This window comes from Cetorhinus maximus, chromosome 3 (genome assembly GCF_964194155.1).
Source record: "Cetorhinus maximus chromosome 3, sCetMax3.hap1.1, whole genome shotgun sequence".
Lineage (NCBI taxonomy): Eukaryota > Metazoa > Chordata > Chondrichthyes > Lamniformes > Cetorhinidae > Cetorhinus > Cetorhinus maximus.
Window position 1 is genome coordinate 3,337,561 of NC_135881.1, and position 18,356 is coordinate 3,355,916.

Genomic DNA, 18,356 nt, shown 5'->3' on the forward strand with positions numbered 1-18,356 from the left:
ATTACCACTCTGCCACCATCCTGTGAGACGGCAATTCGGCCCATCACACCCTTTCCAATTAGTCCCACTCCCCCGCTCTCTTCGACTTACAGCTCCCTTTCAGACAGCGCATTGCCGATCACAACAACTCATCACATTCATAAAATTCTCTTCAGCTCCCCTTTGGTTGTTTTGCCAATCACATTGAATCTGTGCCCGTTGGCTACCAATCCTTCTGCCAGAGGAAGCAGCTTTCACTACCCGATCTATCAAACACTTCACGGCTTAGAACACGTCCACGGAATCTCCCCCTTAAATTTAACTGCTCTAAGAAGAACACTTCTGGCCTGTACAGAAAGGAACAAAAAGGACTTACATTTCTAGAGCGCTTTACACACCCTCTGTGTGCCCCAAAGTGCTTCAAAACCAAGGAGCTGGTTTTGGAGTGTAGTCACTGTTGTAATGTAGGACATGCAGCAGCCAATTTACACACAGCAAGATCCCACAAACAGCAATGTCATAATGAACGGGTAATCTGCGTCCATGATGTTGGCTGAGAAATGCTGGTTAGAGCACCACTGATAAACCTCCTGCTCTTCTTAGATCTTTCACCTCTATCTGAAGAGGCAGACTGGCTCTATCAAAATACACAGCTTTTCCACCTAACAGAAGTTGCACATTCCTGTTTAACAATCCTAATAAACTTCTTTGAGGCAATGCCATTCTTCCTAGGGTCTGAGCCCCTGAACTGAACACAATGTTCAGCTGGGTCTAATCAGCACTCCCTCAGTACTGACCCTCCGACAGTGCGGCGCTCCCTCAGTACTGACCCTCCGACAGTGCGGCGCTCCCTCAGTACTGACCCTCCGACAGTGCGGCGCTCCCTCAGTACTGACCCTCTGACAGTGTGGCGTTCCCTCAGTACTGACCCTCTGACAGTGCGGCGCTCCCTCAGTACTGACCCTCTGACAGTGCGGCGCTCCCTCAGAACTGACCTTCTGACGGTGCGGCGCTCCCTCAGTACTGACCCTCTGACAGTGCGGCGCTCCCTCAGTACTGACCCTCTGACAGTGCGGCGCTCCCTCAGTACTGACCCTCTGACAGTGCGGCGCTCCCTCAATACTGACACTCTGACAGTGCAGCGCTCCCTCAGTACTGACCCTCTGACAGTGCGGCGCTCCCTCAGTACTGACCCTCTGACAGTGCGGCACTCCCTCAGTACTGACCCTCCGACAGTGCAGCACTCCCTCAGTACTGACCCTCTGACAGTGCAGCACTCCCTCTGTACTGACCCTCTGACAGTGCAGCACTCCCTCAGTACTGACCCTTGGACAGTGCAACATTCCCTCAGTATTGATCTTCAGACAGTGCAACACTCCCTCAGTGCTGATCCTCCGACAGTGCAGCACTCCCCCAGTAATGTGCCGAAAATATGTGCGTGGATCAAGTGCTGAGGTCTCTTCTGTCTTAGTGACAAGATGCTACCAGCTGAGCTACTTAACCAAATAACTAGTGAGGCATTTGGATCTTCCTGGTCCAGGCTTCTGAACACAGAGCTGACCAATAAACAGACTCACCCTCTTCGATGTTGATATCTACAGGTTCCATGGTACCCAGAGTGCAGTTTGTTAACGTGAGAATACCTTAAATCTGCTCTCTCCTCACAATCCTTGTCCCTAAAAAATGAAGAGAAATTCATCATTTGGTGGTCTCTCCTTAACCAGGCTAAAGATGCCCCTGGGGAAAGAGCGAAATAGAAGGCTAGGATATAGTTGCGGAATTTTAAATAATGTCTCACGTCCCTCATGTTGGATCATAGTCTTAAAGCCACTTCATATCACCAGGTCACTTTGTTTTAATTGGTTAAGAAGAATCCAGAGGATCCCGTGACCACTATCACAGCAAGGAGTGTAGGAACAGGAGTGACAGGATTCCTCGACATAGACTTTCATGTCCTTTTTCCCCATAGTTTATACCCCATATCGAAACATGAGGAGATCATTCAGCCTCTTCAAGCTTTTCTGCCAATGAGATTATGACTGATCCATATCAAAGAGTCATAGAGGTCTACAGCGCAGATAAAGGCCCTTTGGCCCATCATTATCCTATCCATCCAGCCTGGCTCCATATCTATTAATACCCTTGTCCGGCAAAAATCACAGCATCACAGTATCATTACAGTGCAGGAGGAGGACATTTGGCCCATCGAGTATGCACTGGCTCATTGAAAGAGCATTCCGCCTGGTCCCACTCCCCTGCCTTATCCCCGTAACCTTGCACATTCTCTCTTTTCAGGTAGCAATCCAATTCCCTTTTGAATACCTCGATTGAACCTGCCTCCATCACCCTCTCTGGGAGTTCGTTCCAGACTCCAACCATCCTCTGGGTGAAAAAAACTTTCCTCACATCACATTTACTCCTTTTGCCAATTATTTTGAATCTGTGTCCTTTAGTTCTTGATGTTCTCTTGAGTGGGAACAGTTTCTCACTATTTACCCTGTCCATACCCCTCAAGATCTTGAATACCTCCATCGAGTCTCCTCTCAGCCTTCTTTTCTCCAAGGAAAACAATCCCAACCTCTCCAATCTATCCTCAAAGCTACAGTTCTTCATCCTGGGAATCATTCTTGTGAATCTCCTCTGTACTCTCTCTCCAATGCCTTCACATCCTTCCTCAAGTATGGCGCCCAGAACTGGACGCAGTACTCCAGATGTGGTCTAACCAGAGCTTTGTATAGCTGTAGCAAAGCTTGCAAAACACTGGCCCATTGGGATTTCCAATGGTACTTCAACCTGGGGTAGTCTGTCTAACCAAAAATGGCACCCCATTTACAAACATCCGCTCCCTCCACCACCAATGTACAGTGGCAGCAGTGTGTACCACCTATAAGATGCACTGCAGGAACTCACCAAGGCTCCTTTGACAGCACCTTCCAAGCCCATGACCACTACCATCTAGAAGGGCATGGGCTGCAGACACATGGGAACACCACCACCTGGAAGTTCCCCTCCAAGTCACTCACCATCCTGACTTGGAAATATATCGCCGTTCCTTCACTGTCGCTGGGTCAAAATCCTGGAACTCCCTCCCTCACTGCACTGTGGGTGTACCTACACCACAGGTACTGCAGCGGTTCAAGAAGACAGCTCACCACCACCTTCTCAAGGGCAACTAGCGATGGGCAATAAATGCTGGCCCAGCCAGCAATGCCCACATCCCATGAATTAATATTTAAAAAATGGAATTTTCACAGTAAAGGAGGGTAAAAGGACACAAGAAATAGGAGCAGGAGTAGACGACACAGCCCTGTGTCAAGTCTGCTCTGCCATTCAATACCATCATGGCTGATCTTGGGCTTCAACTCCACTTTCCCACCCGCTCCCATGTCCCCTAATTACCCCAGAGACCAACAATCTGTCTATCCCAGCCTTAAATGTGTTAACGATGGACCCTTCATAGGAACATAGGACTTAGGAGCAGGAGTAGGCCATTCAGCCCTTCAAGCCTCCTTCACCATTCAATAAGATCATGGCTGATCTGGCTATGTTGCAACTCCACTTTGCCGTCTGCCCCCTCCCCCAGAACCCTTGACTCCTTTGTCTATTGGTTTTGGGTGCACTGCTTGGGAAGTCCCCAGTGAACATGGGACTGCAGCAGTTCAAGAAGGCAGCTCACCACCACCTTCTCAAGGGCAATTAGGGATGGGCAATAAATGCTGGCCCAGCCAGCAACGCTCACATCCCATCAATGAAATAAAAACTCCCCTCCCGTTCTCCGTATGATCTAGTGATTTCTTCAACAAACTGCGAGCCCAGTCAGACAGCTGGGCTGCGATCATTTTTTTAGAGGAACGAGCGCCTCATTTTTTAAACCAGGATCTGCAGCTTTCACTCCTACTACAAGTGTAGATTCAGTTTAGGAAATGAGTAAGAGATAGAGCGAAGATAAAACACGGGGGAGCAAGGAACAGAGGGGTTAAAGGAGGAATAACTGGACCCCTACAGCTCAATCAGTTATTCTCTCCAAATCCTCTCCCCTCTCAATATTTTATCATTAATCAATACTTAACCTACCTTCTTTATAATCTTTCATTAACCGGTGTCTAGCATCCCAGTAGCTAGTCTTAGCAACAAATCCCGAAACTTATTAAATGATCCCAACCTCTCTAAATTAGACCACTGCTTTTGACTAGTTATTAACTCATTCCCAATGCCTCACAAATATCAGCTTCCCAAAAAAAAGTTTTTAACCTATTGCTAACTTCTCACTAACCAGGCAAAGGCCAATCACCTATTAACATTCTCAGCAGCCTCTCATTAACTGGCCCTTCAACTAGCTGTTAATAATTCCCTAATCTCTCACTGCTCAACCAGTTAGCATTTTGTCTTTAATCTCTCACTCATCAGTCCCTGGTTATATCACTGAGTCATTAACCAATTCATGCCTCTTTATCTTCTCAGTAACTGTTCACTAACCAGTGCCTAGTAACCAGTCCACAGCCAACAAATAACTTAATCAGATAGTAAAGAATTCATAAACTAGTATTTAATGGACCAGCAACAAATCCCTAACATCTCACTAACTAGTCCCTTAGCTGGTCGACCAACAGGGTTCAACCTGGTTCAATCGCGAATCCTTAACTTTACACTAACCAGGGTTTAACAGGTTAGTGACTAGTCCCCAGGTTCTCACTAACTAGCCCCTAACCATGACTAACTTCCATTCACCAGTCTAACTAATCCTCTCACTATTATAACTGGCCACTTCTCTCTTCGATGACTGCCCGCCTCACTAACTAACGCCGAAACCCGTCACTAACTAGTTGGTGGCTCGGTTCCCGCCCCCGCCCCGGGGGGAGGAGCTGGGACGCCGCCGTCTCCAGGGCGACGGTTGCTAAGAGACCGCGACGCCCGCGCTCCCAATTAAAGCCGAGCCGACCCTGCCGGCGGCTTCTTCCCACCCGCGTCTTCTTTATTTATTTGTTCACCTTTTCGGAACGAGAGGCGGCCCCAGGCTGTCCTGGCGCTGCTCCGGCCAGATCCAGCCCCTCACAATGGGCTGGTCCGAATTAACGTTGGACAGCTGAAAATGCCCCAGCTCAGGGCTTGACCACAGTCCCCAACCAGCCAATGCCCAGGGTGGTGACAGTCAAGATAGTGGGTGGTGGGCGCCGTGGGCACCTTGCCTGAGTCCTTTCCGCATTCCGCCATCAGAGAAGGTTGACTCGACTCACTCCTGGAATCTTAGGAAGAAAGGCTGAGCGGGTTGGGACCTGTACCCATTGGAGTTTAGGAGAGCGGCGGGGGGGTGATCTTACAGAAACATATTAGATCCCGAGGGGATTTGGCGCAGCCTGGATTCCGGGAGGACGTTTCCTCTCGTGAGGGAGATTAGAGCCAGAGGACATAGTTTAAGAATAAGTGGTCTACTGTTCAAGACTGAGATGAGGAGAAATTTCTTCTCTCAGAGGGTCGTTGATCTGTGAGAATTCTCTTCCCCAGAGAGCAGCGGAGGCTGGGTCACTGGTTATATTCCAGGCTGAGTTAGACAGATTTTTGAACGACCAGGGAGTCAAGGGTTATGGAGGGGCAGACAAGGAAAGTGGAGTTGAGGCCACAGTCAGATCAGCCATGATCTTATTGAATGGCGGAGCAGGCTCTAAGGTCTGAATGGCTTCCTCCTGCTCCTACTTCCTATGTTCCTAACGGTGTGTTTTATGAACAGTATGTGGCTACTATGTCACTCCTCTAGTTTTAAGAACGTATGCACAAGAAAATAAGAACATCTGGCTATTTCTTATCTCCACCCAAACTGATTCTACATCTTCATCTTCCAAACCAAGATCTAACTATGGCTAATTATTACCCGCCCTTTCATTAACCAGTCTAACAATCCTCTCACTAAACAATTATGAACTGACCAGTTCTCTCAGATTTCTCAGTGTTGTAATAATCTCATCCTTTATTAGCCAATTTCCCTCTCCTTTCCTTCCAAAATGTCAAATGCTCTTGAATATTCGGGTCCAAGCCTTGCAGAGGCTAGATGAATTTATTCAAGGTTGGGTTAGATAGATCCTTGATAGACAAGGGAGTCAAGGTTGATTGGGGGGGTGGGGGGGGTGGGGGGGGGTGGCAGGCAGGAGAGTGCTACCAAAATGGTAAAAAAAAAAGCATTGGGAACAGTTTCTCCTGATCTACCCTGTCCAGGCCCCTCACAATTTTGTATCTTCCTTCAGGTACCACGCCCTAAGAGGTTGGTGACCATGGACTGGTCCATGATGATCCTTGGCAAAGTACTGCAGTGGTTTGCCATTGCCTTCTGCAGTATGGCTGACCAGGAAACTCTCCCGCTCTTACCACCTGCCATCAGGCATATTGGGAGGATTTACAGGTTGATAGCCAACCTGTTTGACCACATTATGAACACACCTTCCACAGCCTGAAATGGGACTTGAACCCAGAGCTTCTAGTCCAGAGGTAGGGATGCTGCCCATTACACCACGAGACTTCCCACAACTGTATCAGTGCCCTGCCTTGTCCTTTCTCTTTACATTTACTCCCCTTACAGATTTAGTTTTGCATTTTTCAAATGCAAATTCAGGGAGCTTGATATAATACCAAATAATAATTGGAGAAGATATGAAAAAGGAGAAATTCACAGAATCACAGTATCACATTGACCAGAAACTGAACTGGACTAGCCATATAAATACTGTGGGTACAATAACAGGTCAGAGGTTAGGAAGAATGCGACGATTGACCCAGCTCCTGACTCTACAAAGCCTGTCCACCATCTACAAGTCAGGAGTGTGATGGAATACTCCCCACTTGCCTGGATGAGTGCAGCTCTCACAACCACTCAAGAAGCTGGACACTGTCCAGGACAAAGCAGCCCCGCTTGATTGGCACTTCATCCACAAACATTCACTCCCTCCACCACCGACACACAGTAGCAGAGTGTGTACCAACTACAAGGTGCACTGCAGGAACTGATCAAGGCTCCTTCAACAGCACCTTCCAAACCCATGACCATCTAGAAGGACAAGGGCAGTAGATAAATGGGAACACCATCAGGAAGTTCCCCTCCAAGTCACTCACCATCCTGACTTGGAAATATATCGCCGTTCCTTCACTGTCGCTGGGTCAAAATCCTGGAACTCCCTCCCTAACAGCACTGTGGGTGTACCTGCACCACATGGACTGCAGTGGCTCAAGAAGGCAGCTCACCACCACCTTCTCAAGGGCAATTAAGAATGGGCAATAAATGCTGGCCCAGCCAGTAAAGCCCACATCCCATGAATGAATAAAAACACTGCATCTTTACGTTGCAGAAGGAGGCCATTCAGCCCATCGAGTCTGCACTGGCTCTCTGAAAGAACATTCCACCTAGTCCCTCTCCCCTGCCTTATCCCCTCTCTTTTCAGATAGCAATCCAATTCCTTTTTGAATACTTCGATCAAACCTGCCTCCATCACCCTCTCAGGAAGTTTGTTCCAGACTCCAATCACCCTCCGGGTGAAAAAAATGTTTCCTCACATCACATATACTCCTTTTGCCAATTATTTTGAATCTGTGTCCTTTAGTTCTTGATGTTCTCTTGAGTGGGAACAATTTCTCACTATTTACCCTGTCCATACCCCTCAGGATCTTGAATACCTCCATCAAGTCTCTTCTCAGCCTTCTTCTCTCCAAGGAAAACAATCCCAACCTCTCCAATCTATCCTCATAGCTACAGTTCTTCATCCCAGTAAACATTCTTATGAATCACCTCTGTCCCCTCTCCAATGCCTTCACATCCATCCACAAGTAGGGTGCCCAGAACTGTACGCAGTACTCCAGATGAAGCCTAACTAGTGTCTTATACATGTTCAACATGACCTCTTTACTCTTGTCCTCAATATTTACAGGGCTGTGGTTAAAGAGTGAGAAAATTGGATTGATGGAAGAACCCTTTCAAAGAACCAGCATTAGGCACGATGCTGTTAAATTCTATGAGCTGGAGGGAGAATAGCAGGAAAATTGTTCCCAATCGCTATCAAGTGACCAAGACAAAAAAAATCCTAGCATCTGAATAGCAGCAAGATCAAGCTAGACTTGACTGTGATGCACTGCACAGTTGAATAAACATTGATACTCTGGAGAATGACCATTTGGTTGACTTAGCCATGTTTCTGGTTTCTCTGGGACCATATCTAACATGAATGCACATTTAAAAAAACTGTAATGTCCTATTATTGGGACAGGAATGGAGAAAACAACTGGATTGCAAAGGTTTATAAACAGGTCAAGTGAGTGAGCAAGAACATGGTGGATGGATTATAAAGTGAGGAAAATGTGAGATCATAAGATCATAAGAAATAGGAGCAGGAGTGCCCCTCAAGCCTGCTCTGCCATTCAATAAGATCATGGCTGATCTGATTGTGGCCTTATCTTGCCTGTCCACCCTTGACTCCCTTGTCAATCAAAAATCTGACTCAACCCTGATTATATTCAATGGCCCAGCCTCCACTGCTCTCTGTGGAAGAGAATTCCAAAGTCTAACAAACGTCTGAGAGAGGAAATTCCTCCCCATCTTCATCTTAAATGGGAGACTCCTTATTTTTAAACTGTGCTCTCCAATAAGTGTAAACACAACCTGCTCAACCTTTCCTCATAAAACAATCACTTCATCCCAGGAATCAGCCTAGTGAACCTTCTCTGGCCTGCTTCCAATGCGAGTACCTCATTATAAAGTGGCGGTTCGGGGTTTGGTAACTCTACAGAGCCATCGAGTATATCTATCCTAGGTCAATCTGTCACCTCAGGGATTAATGGTTCGATGTTAAGCGCAGGCAGAATAGCCGGTTGTGGGAAAGTCTCTCTACTCCTAAGATGATCCACATGTTTTCAAATAATTCAGTCTTCCACTTCCACCTGGATGGACAAGGGACCAGTTTCTGAGACAATTGTACCAGGAACCCAACAAGGTCCACTTCCAAAATTCGGTACAAAAACTATAAATCCTACAGTAAATCTTTGAGCTTTGCTATGAATATCGTGATTCAATTTTTAATTACTCTGATTCTTCTCTATCTTCCCATCTAAGTTTTGAAACACCAGATGTCATTAAAGTTTAATAATTTACATAATATTATTGTGATTTATTGTAAAAGTGTGTTAATAGTGAGGTTTGGGTTAGTTTCTCTGTGTGTATGTGTATGGTGGAGGGGTGGTATTTAATTGAATTGGAGACTTCTGGTCTGGAGGTTTTGAGTTATCATCAAGAAGTTAGTTTTGAAATGATAAATACGTAAACATGCATAAAGCTGAAGTTTTAGAATGTGAGGTGTAGGGAAAATTTGCATTTATAGATAAATTAGAGTAGTTTGAATTTCAAAGAGGTAGTAAGGTGTTAAACCTAGTCAGAAGAAGCTAAGAAACAGTGTGTTTATTTTTCCCAAAGTTACTGATAAAATTAGTACTATGAAAAATTTATATTATGAGAAAAGTAAAGTTGCAAAGACATATTGGAAGAATAGAATTTGCATTAAAAAGGGAGAAACATGTATAAGTGAGATGAGATAAGAAGGGAAGGAAACCTAAGATCTAACACAAATGTGAAAGCCTCCAGCCGTGGTACATCAAGTTGCTGTCTACAGAAACCGAAGCTGGGAAAACTCACTTTGCATTCTCCTATCCAGGGTATTGTCTTGCTTTGCCTGGGCCTGTTTAAATCTATTTGTTTTTACAGTTGCCTTAATGGAGGTGTAACTGGGAGCCAGATTAATTAGGGGCTTTGGGAGGTATTATAATAGTAATTTATAGACTTATGTTTGCGCTTGAAATCTTTTCTGTTGTTAATAAATGTTCAATTTAGTTTTCTAAAAACCTCTGAAGTCGCGGTGGTCTTATTACTCCTGAATTCAAGGCATGCATCTCAAAATAAAATACAAATTGCAAAACAGTTGTGACCGTGTGATTAAGTTTCCCTCGTGGATATTATCCGCCTGGCACACATCCTCTGCCACATCATAACACCAGACCTAACCTTGCACGTAGACAGTGTTTCATCAATAATTCAGACGGTGTTGAACCCATAGCTGAATGAGCGCCGTACGATAGTTGAGAAGAAAACAGGAAAGTCGAGTTTTTAGAGTACCTCCTGATAACCTCTTCAATCCAGATTTGAAAGTTTACACAGCTCCTTCAGCGAAACCATTTGATAAGGGATGATATGGGGCTGTTTTAATATGTCTGATTCCATTTAAACTCATGAATCTCTGAAACTCTGTACTGGTAAAGACTGTACCATTATCCAAACGATGACTTCCGGTAGGCCACGTATACTAAAACATTGACGCAGCTTTTCAATAGTTGCTCTCGAATTCGGTGATCTGACCTCATACACATCCAACCATTTAGTATGCACATCTATGATCAATAAAAACATGGTCCCTAAGAATGGTCCTACAGAATCAATATGTTGTCTAACCCAGTGTCGGCCAGGCCACTCCCAGGAATGCAGTGGAGCTGAAACAGGCGGCATCTGTTGTTGCTGACACTGGAGACAGTGCTTGACCATGCTTTCAATGTCACTGTCTATACCTGGCCACCAGACGTGCCTCTGCTCAAGCATTTTCATCTTTGATACGCCTGGATGCTCACTGTGAAGCTCTGTCAAGAGTGGTTCTCTTCCTTGTGAAGGGACAACAGCTCTTGATCCCCTCAACAAGATTCCATCTTGACAGCTCAGCTCTGTTTTTTGGGTATGGAATGATCTCATCTCTTCAGACGTGGGTGAATTTGACCACCTTTGCAATACAAGGTCTCTGACTTTCGACAAAATTGGAACTCTGTTCATCCAGTTCCTAATTTGCTTCACACACACACACACAGGCGAAGAGTCCACGAAATTCAACTCAAGCAGCTTCTGGCAGTGGAGTCTGTACAACGCTATCCGGTAACAGGAGACGACTGAGTGCGTCAGCCTTTGCAAATGCAAACTAGGATGGTTCATAAAAGTATACTCATACGTAGGTAATATCAAAGCACAAAACTGTATTCTTGCTGATGCTATTGGTGGAATGGCCTTATCCACATTGAATAAACCCAGTAATGGTTTATGGTCCGACACAATGGTGAAATGTCATCCACGCAGATACTGATGGAATTTCTTCACTCCGAATACAACCGATAAACCTCCCTTTTCTAGCTGGGAATAACCCATCTCAGCTGTCGAGGGGGGCTCTTGAGACATAGCCAGTTGGCTTTTCTGATCCGATTTCTGTCTTTTTTTCTTCTGTTTGCCGCACTGTTTGTTTTGTCTTGTCCTTCATTTTGATTTCACAGTCGGCCAAATTTCTCTCTGGTGAAATCTTAACTTGGTTCAGTTCAGTAGTTGAGCTACCCATGGCTTCATCATCCATTCGCATGTTGGAAAGTATTTCCTTCTAATGCCTCTGTTGTTTCATTCAGCTGATTCTCCAGCTCTTCAGTCTCTTTCCTGTATCTCTTGGCTTCCTCCTGGAATATTGAACATCTTCTCTGCCAACTGTTTCTTCAGTTTGTTCAGAGAGACACTAAATTAATTTTGTTCCTCTTCATGATTTTCTAGAGGAACCAACCCTGACCTGAGGGACCCTTGCAGCATGTGAAGGTCCTTCAATTCTCCTAACTCATCCCAAAATACAGTCGTGTTTCCTTAGCAGTTCAGGAACTCCCCCTGTTTGCAAGTGAGATATTTCAGACCAGTTGAGCTTAATTCTTTGTAACCAGTTTCAGTCCAGAAGACTAGGTCCTTTATATGTCACTATGATCACTGGAAGCTGGGCTATCTGTTGCCTGTAGGACACAGGTACTGTGGTTATGCCCTTTACCCATATGGATTCTCCAGCGTGTGTCTTCCATTGAGCGGTAGTTCACTCCAGATTCAGTGGCTGGTACCTTAACTTAGGTATTTAAATGTGTGCTCTCCCACCACTGTGGTTGAGACTCCCATATCTACCTCCATTACTAGTGGCTTCCCATTCACTTGGATTGTGACAGTGATAGGTTCAGTTTTTACCACTGTGTCATTGTACAGGGAATAGATGTCGGTATCGGCAGCTTCAGGTTCTGTTGTATTATTCAGTACAATCATGTTGGTTTGCTGCTTTATGGGCTGTTTCGACTTCACCCTGCATTGCTTTATTACGTGACCTTTCTAATAGCAGAATGCCATTACTTCGCTGCCGCATCTCTGGTTTTTGTGCCACGTATGCCGGTAAGTTCCCGGCCTGCTGTGCGTTCTGTCAAGACTGTGAGTCCCTCGCAGCACTTTCCATGGTGAGCGCTATTTCCAGGGCGCACTTCAAATCGATGTTGACTCCTGCGAGTAAACGGTGCTGAATGGCATTGTCGTGAACTCCACAAACTAATTGGTCCCACGTGTCATTGAGTGTGTGCCTGAGGTCACAGCGCCCAGTCAACTGCTTCAACTTCACTATATAGGTTGCGATGGACTCGCCCGGGGCCCTAACTCTGGAATTAAATTTAAACCTCTGCATTATTATTGGATGGCTTCGGCTGGAAATGCGTCTTCGCGAGGTCCACTAATCCATTAAAGGACTTAGTATTGGGCACCTTCAGGGCCATCAGACTGCGGATGAGATTGTATACCTTGTTACCACAGACACAATGGAAGAAACCATCACTGACCATGATCAGAATTTAATATGACTGCTCGAGACACTCATCAGGGGGACCTGTAGCTGAACAAAAAAATATTGCAAATGAAGATGCCTGAAGTCAAGTACATAGGTCACGTACTGACAGCAAAAGGTCTTTGCCTGGATCCTGACAAGGTGAGAGGTGGAGCAGCAATGCAGCGACCAACAGACGTGAAAGCAGTGCAACGATCTGTCGGATTCGTGAACTATTCAGCAAAATCTTTGCCCAATTTGCCGTCAGAGTGTGAACCGTTACACAAGCTCACGGCCCAGGAGGTGCAGTGGTGCTGGGGAACAGAACAAGAAAGCAGCGTTCACTCAAATCAAACAACTAATGATGACAACGCCAGTGCTGAAGTCCTGTGACGTCAATAGTGAAGTCACCTTGCAGTGTGACACCAGCAAGACAGGTCTTGGAGCAACCCGAATGCAGCACGGACAACCAGTCACATCCAGGGCACTAACACAAACTGAACAGCATTACGCTCAGACCGAGAAAGAGTGCCTGGCTATTGCTTTTGCCTGCGAGCATTTTCGTCAATACCTGCTTGGGAGAGACAAGGTAACAGTGGAGTCCGAGCACAAGGCACTTCAACGTGTTTTTCTCAAACCGCTACCATCTGCTCCAAAGTGTCTGCAAATAATGTTACTTTGTTTACAGGGGTATTATCTGGATGTGACATACAAGCAAGGGAAACAGATATATATCGCTGACATGCTGTCGAGAGCAGCAACTCCCCGTGAAGAAAGTAGAGGATGCTACAACAGAATGTGAAAACTTCCAGATTCAATGTGAAGCAGCAGCTCGACCTGCTCCAGAAGTCTTCAACCCAGCAGCAACTTTGCATCTAACGGACAAGGGCCTTGCTCAAATCAAGCAAACTACCCAACAGGATGCAACTCTCCAAGTGCTGCAAGAAGTAGTGATGACGGGATGGCCTGAGGACATCAAGGACACACCCGTGGTCACAAGAGTTTATTGGGCACACTGAGATGAATTGACAGCCCAAGGTGGCATCATGTACAAAGGAAATAGAGTCATTATCCCTAAGGAGATGAGAGGAGAGATGCTGAAGTGCTTCCATGTCTGAGAAAGGCACTCTACTGGCCGAACATGAGCAATGAAATTAAAGACCACATCGGCCAGTGCAGTGCCAAGTACCAAGCTAAACAATCAGGCGAGCTGTTGAGGACACATGACAGAACATGGATGAAGCTGGGAGTAAACCTCTTCACTTTAGCAGGAATGGATTATCCTATCACTGTAGACTACTATTCTGACTACTGGGAGGTAGACCAGCTGACTTCAATGACAACAGGAGAAATAGTAGAATGGTTGAGAGCACACTTCGGTTGTTACAGCATTCCAGACATTGCGGTGAGTAACAATGGCCCTCGGTTCGCTTCACAAGGGATTGGAAAATTCAACACCATACATCATCTCCGCACTATCCCCAGTCGAATGGAAAGGTTGAGGCGGCAGTGAAAATTTGCGAAAGGAATCATCAAGAAATCAAGCAAAACTAGAACAGATGCACACAAAGCAATCCTCAAGTGGAGAAACACACCAACTGAAGGTGTGGAAGTTAGTCCAGTCCAAAGTCTAATGTCATGCTGCACCCAAACTACTCTTCCAATAGCAAAAAAGCTACTGAAACCAGAAGTAATAACAGGTGTGAGTGAAAATATCAAGGTGAAATGGCAGAAAGCCAAATTTCTTTTTGACAAGACTGCCAGGCCATTGCCAGAGCTGAGCATCGGAGAGCCAGTCAGGGTACAAACCTTCAATGCTCTCAATGCAACCATAGGTGCATACAAACAACTAGCGAAGCTGTTCCTTCACCACAGTCAGCCAGTTAGGGAGAAGGGATCTCAGCAGTTGTACAGAGCACAAAGCTACCATCAATCCCAGAGGTCCACATGTCCCCAGCAATGGCAATGGAACAACAACAGTTACCACAGCAACAAGTGGCACAGGAACAACACTCTCCAGACAAGGAATCAGCCAGACTAACAGCCAATGTCAATGCACACACATACCATTAAGAGACCTGCATGATTTAAAGACGATGTATGCAATCCTGAGGCAGAGACTGGCTAGTAGAACAAATAGCTGTTAATGCATGAGAAAAGCGGGTGTAAAGTGGGTAACTTGGGTAACTCACAGTTACAAATGATCGTGCATGCAAATGCGTCTTAGTTTGCTAGGAAAAGGGGCATGTTTGGGTCTTTTGTTCATTTGGAGAAATGGGAGGTTTGTGTCTTTTGCCCGTTATGAAAGGGGGCGGGGTGTTTGGGTTTTGAAAGGCAACATTACTACATGTTCTATCTGGTCTGCTGTAGTCAGGTGACCTCTGCCATGAGGGATCTCTCTATAAGCAGCCATTTTACAATCAGTTCAATGGGGACTCGCACTGAGAAAGCACAGCAGTCTTTCACCATGAAGACAAATAATTGTGTAGAAGCAGGAGGAAGGAGAGTGGAAATCGCCTGTCAATTTTAAAAATTGCTTGGGTTTTTGTCAGTTCTACAGGAATTTATTGAGTTTTACTTTATTCCATTGATTGAAAGTATGAAAACTGATGGTGGAAGCTGACCATAGAACGGGTGAGGAAACTGATGTCTGTTGACAGTTGAAAGTAAGCCTACAACTTTGTACTTTCTGGTTGATGGAGCGATGGTCTTTTTTCTCTGCCCAAATCCAAGCACCCATGTCAACCCTTCAAATAATAGTCGTGCAAAAGCCAAAGCTTAAATTTAGTAACGGTTAAAGTGGTCACCTGTAATTTTTAAGACATTTGGCCCGATAACAGACATCCTGGACGCATGCATATCAAAACATTTATATATTGGGCCCCATTATGAGCTCTTGTGACAGCCAGAGGGTATGCTGTTCTATTGTGAGTGTCAAGCCCAAGAAAGGGACCCTTTGCATGAGTGGTGACATCATATCTGACCACCCACGGAGTCGATCATGCAGGGGCTAAACCAATCATTGACTTCCGCAAGGTCTGAGTATGAGGGATTCTGTGCACTGTTACAACTGGTCCCCAGGCAAAGCCCCCCCCAACTTGTTAACTGCCCAAACAGGACACCAATTTTGTTATGCTCCCAGTGAGGAGGAATGACCTGGCTCCCCTTCTTAGTTCAACAACCACCACCGCCTCCCTGCCCACCCCAAGTCATTGGCCACAACAAGATTAATTTAAAAAGGGATCCCTCCACCCCCCCACCACTCCCACCCATGGATATCTTTGCCCAGTCCAAATGTATTTATGTTTTAGAAGGATTCAATTTAACCAGGCTTTCTTGGGTCAAAGAAAGAGTAAGTTTATTAGTTACTAAAAACCCGAGAGAAGATAATAAAAGTGCAACACACATACACACAGATCAGAAATGAGAATTTGAGTCCGAATAAAAGGTTTTTTTAAAAATATACGAATCAGTCTTTGGCTTGTCCGAGAGGCGTAGATGGTGAAACGTTGTGGCTGTTAAGTTGGGTGACTCCACGTAGAGCTGACTTTGACAGTTTAGCAGTCGGTTTGGAGATACTTGGTTCCGCGGGTTGGCTGAAGAAACTGTCCTATTTCCTTTTTGATTGCAGTTTTGCTGACTTGCCTCCAGCAACAGAGAGAGGCAGAGAGACTTTGCCTGTAACCACAGGGGTGACTATTTGATCTTTCTGTGCTGTCACTCTCATGCTAGCACACTAGCACACACAGATCAGGTCTGCGGCTAGCTTTTTAACCCATTTCTTTGTGTATTCCTGGAAGGGAAAAAACAAACATGTCTTTCACCCCGAGTCCATTATCTTTCAACTCAGATCATTTCCACACTCTGAGATATAACTCAACAGGAGATGGGTTTTGGGTGTCTGCTGAAATGTAGCAATCAGTCTCCAATCCCTCTGCAGCCACAGGAGGTTAAAGTTCAGTCTTTTGCATTTCACCTCTTTCTTTCAAGTGTCTCTGTCTGAAATAAGCCCTGACACCCTTTTAGGTGCAACATTCCAGGTTCTCTCGGGACTAGTCGGTCAAGTATAATCCACATAGGAATTTTCCAGAATGGTGATTGCTTCACATTCTCAGCCATCTTTAGCTCAGTGTCTTTGCTTGTATGCCTTTTTAAAAAAAACACATGTCTTCCTTTGGAAGTTCAATGTGCCCATAAATAATTCAGGGCTGTAATCCACTGTCATGACAGCACTGAAGTGGTAAAGAGGGCCTTGAACCCTTGTTTTAATCCTGCGAGGTCAGAATCACTGGCCAAGAACAAGAAGAATTCCTCTGAGCGTCTGCCCAGCACACAGAGCGGGAATTGGGACAAGGACTAAAGGGACTGAGCAGGACTGGATAAGAGAAGAACTTGTGGAATCGGACCAGGCCACTGGGGGAGTTTGATGTTTGTGTTTAACGTTTATGCTTTTTTTGCAAAAGGGCAGTTTAGTTAAAAAGAAATATTACATAAAAAAAACCTGCCAGTAGGGTGTGCTAAATCCCAGATGTATTGTCCACTGTGCAATAAAGGAACCTTCTGTTTCTTTACACAGGAAGCTGTGTGTGGGTGTTTGTGTGTGTGTGTGTGAGTGTGTTTGTGTGTGAGTGTGTTTGTGTTTGTGTGTGTATTCTTAATTGTTAAGAAGTGACAAAACACTTCAAATGGCAACAAGAGTGGAATCATCATTACTAGGGGCTTTAGAAGCTTTTCATCCAGCTATGGACTTTGTGGTTTATGTTGAGCAAATGGAAGTAGAGAGAAAACCAGGAATTATAGACCAGTCAGCCTGACGTCGGTAGTGGGGAAAATTCTAGAGTCCATTATAAAAGAGTTAATAGCTGAGCACTTGGAAAACAGTGACAGAATTGGACAGAGTCAGCATGGATTTACGAAAAGGAAATCATGCTTGACAAATCTACCGGAATTTTTTGAGGATGTAACTGGTAGAGTTGATGAGGGGGACCCAGTGGATGTGGTTTATTTGGACTTTCAGAAGGCTTTCGATAAAGAGATTGGCATATAAAATTAAAGCGCAAGGGATTGGGGGTAGTGTATTGAGATGGATAGAAAACTGGTTGGCAGACAGGAAACAAAGAGTAGGAATAAACGGGTCTTTTTCCGAATGGCAGGCAGTGACTAGTGGGGTACTGTAGGGATCGGTGCTGGGTCCCCAGCTATTCACAATATATATTAATGATTTAGATGAGGGAACTAAATGTAATATCTTCAAATTTGCAGATGACACAAAGCTGGGTGGGAGGGTGAGCTATGAGGAGGATGCAGAGATGCTTCAGTGTGATTTGGACAAGCTGAGTGAGTGGGCAGATGCATAGCAGATGAAGTATAATGTGGATAAATGTGAGGTTATCCACTTTGATAGCAAAAACAGGAAGGCAGATTATTATATGAATGGCTATAAATTGAGAGAGGGGAATGTGCAACGAGACCTGGGTGTCCTCGTACACCAGTCGCTGAAGGTAAGCATGCAGGTGCAGCAGGCGGTAAAGAAGGCAAATGGTATGTTGGCCTTCATAGCCAGAGGATTTGAGTACAGGAGCAGGGATGTCTTGCTGCAATTATACAGGGTCTTGGTGAGACCACAACTGAAATATTGTGTGCAGTTTTGGTCTCCTTATCTGAGGAAGGATGTACTTGCTATAGAGGGAGTGCAGCGAAGGTTTACCAGACTGATTC

At 45.3% G+C, this 18,356-nt stretch overlaps 1 protein-coding gene across 1 annotated transcript in view; it reads right to left on the reverse strand.

Annotated features, from left to right (window-relative positions):
• LOC144672476 (WD repeat-containing protein 97-like) overlaps positions 1-1,649 on the reverse strand; it is a 57,460-nt gene extending 55,811 nt beyond the window's left edge. The window contains exon 1 of the mRNA XM_078534323.1: positions 1,557-1,649. Within this exon, the coding sequence (XP_078390449.1) occupies positions 1,557-1,587 (31 nt within the window). The 5' untranslated portion in view covers positions 1,588-1,649. The remainder of the gene's footprint in view (positions 1-1,556) is intronic.
• Positions 1,650-18,356: the final 16,707 nt, after the last annotated feature.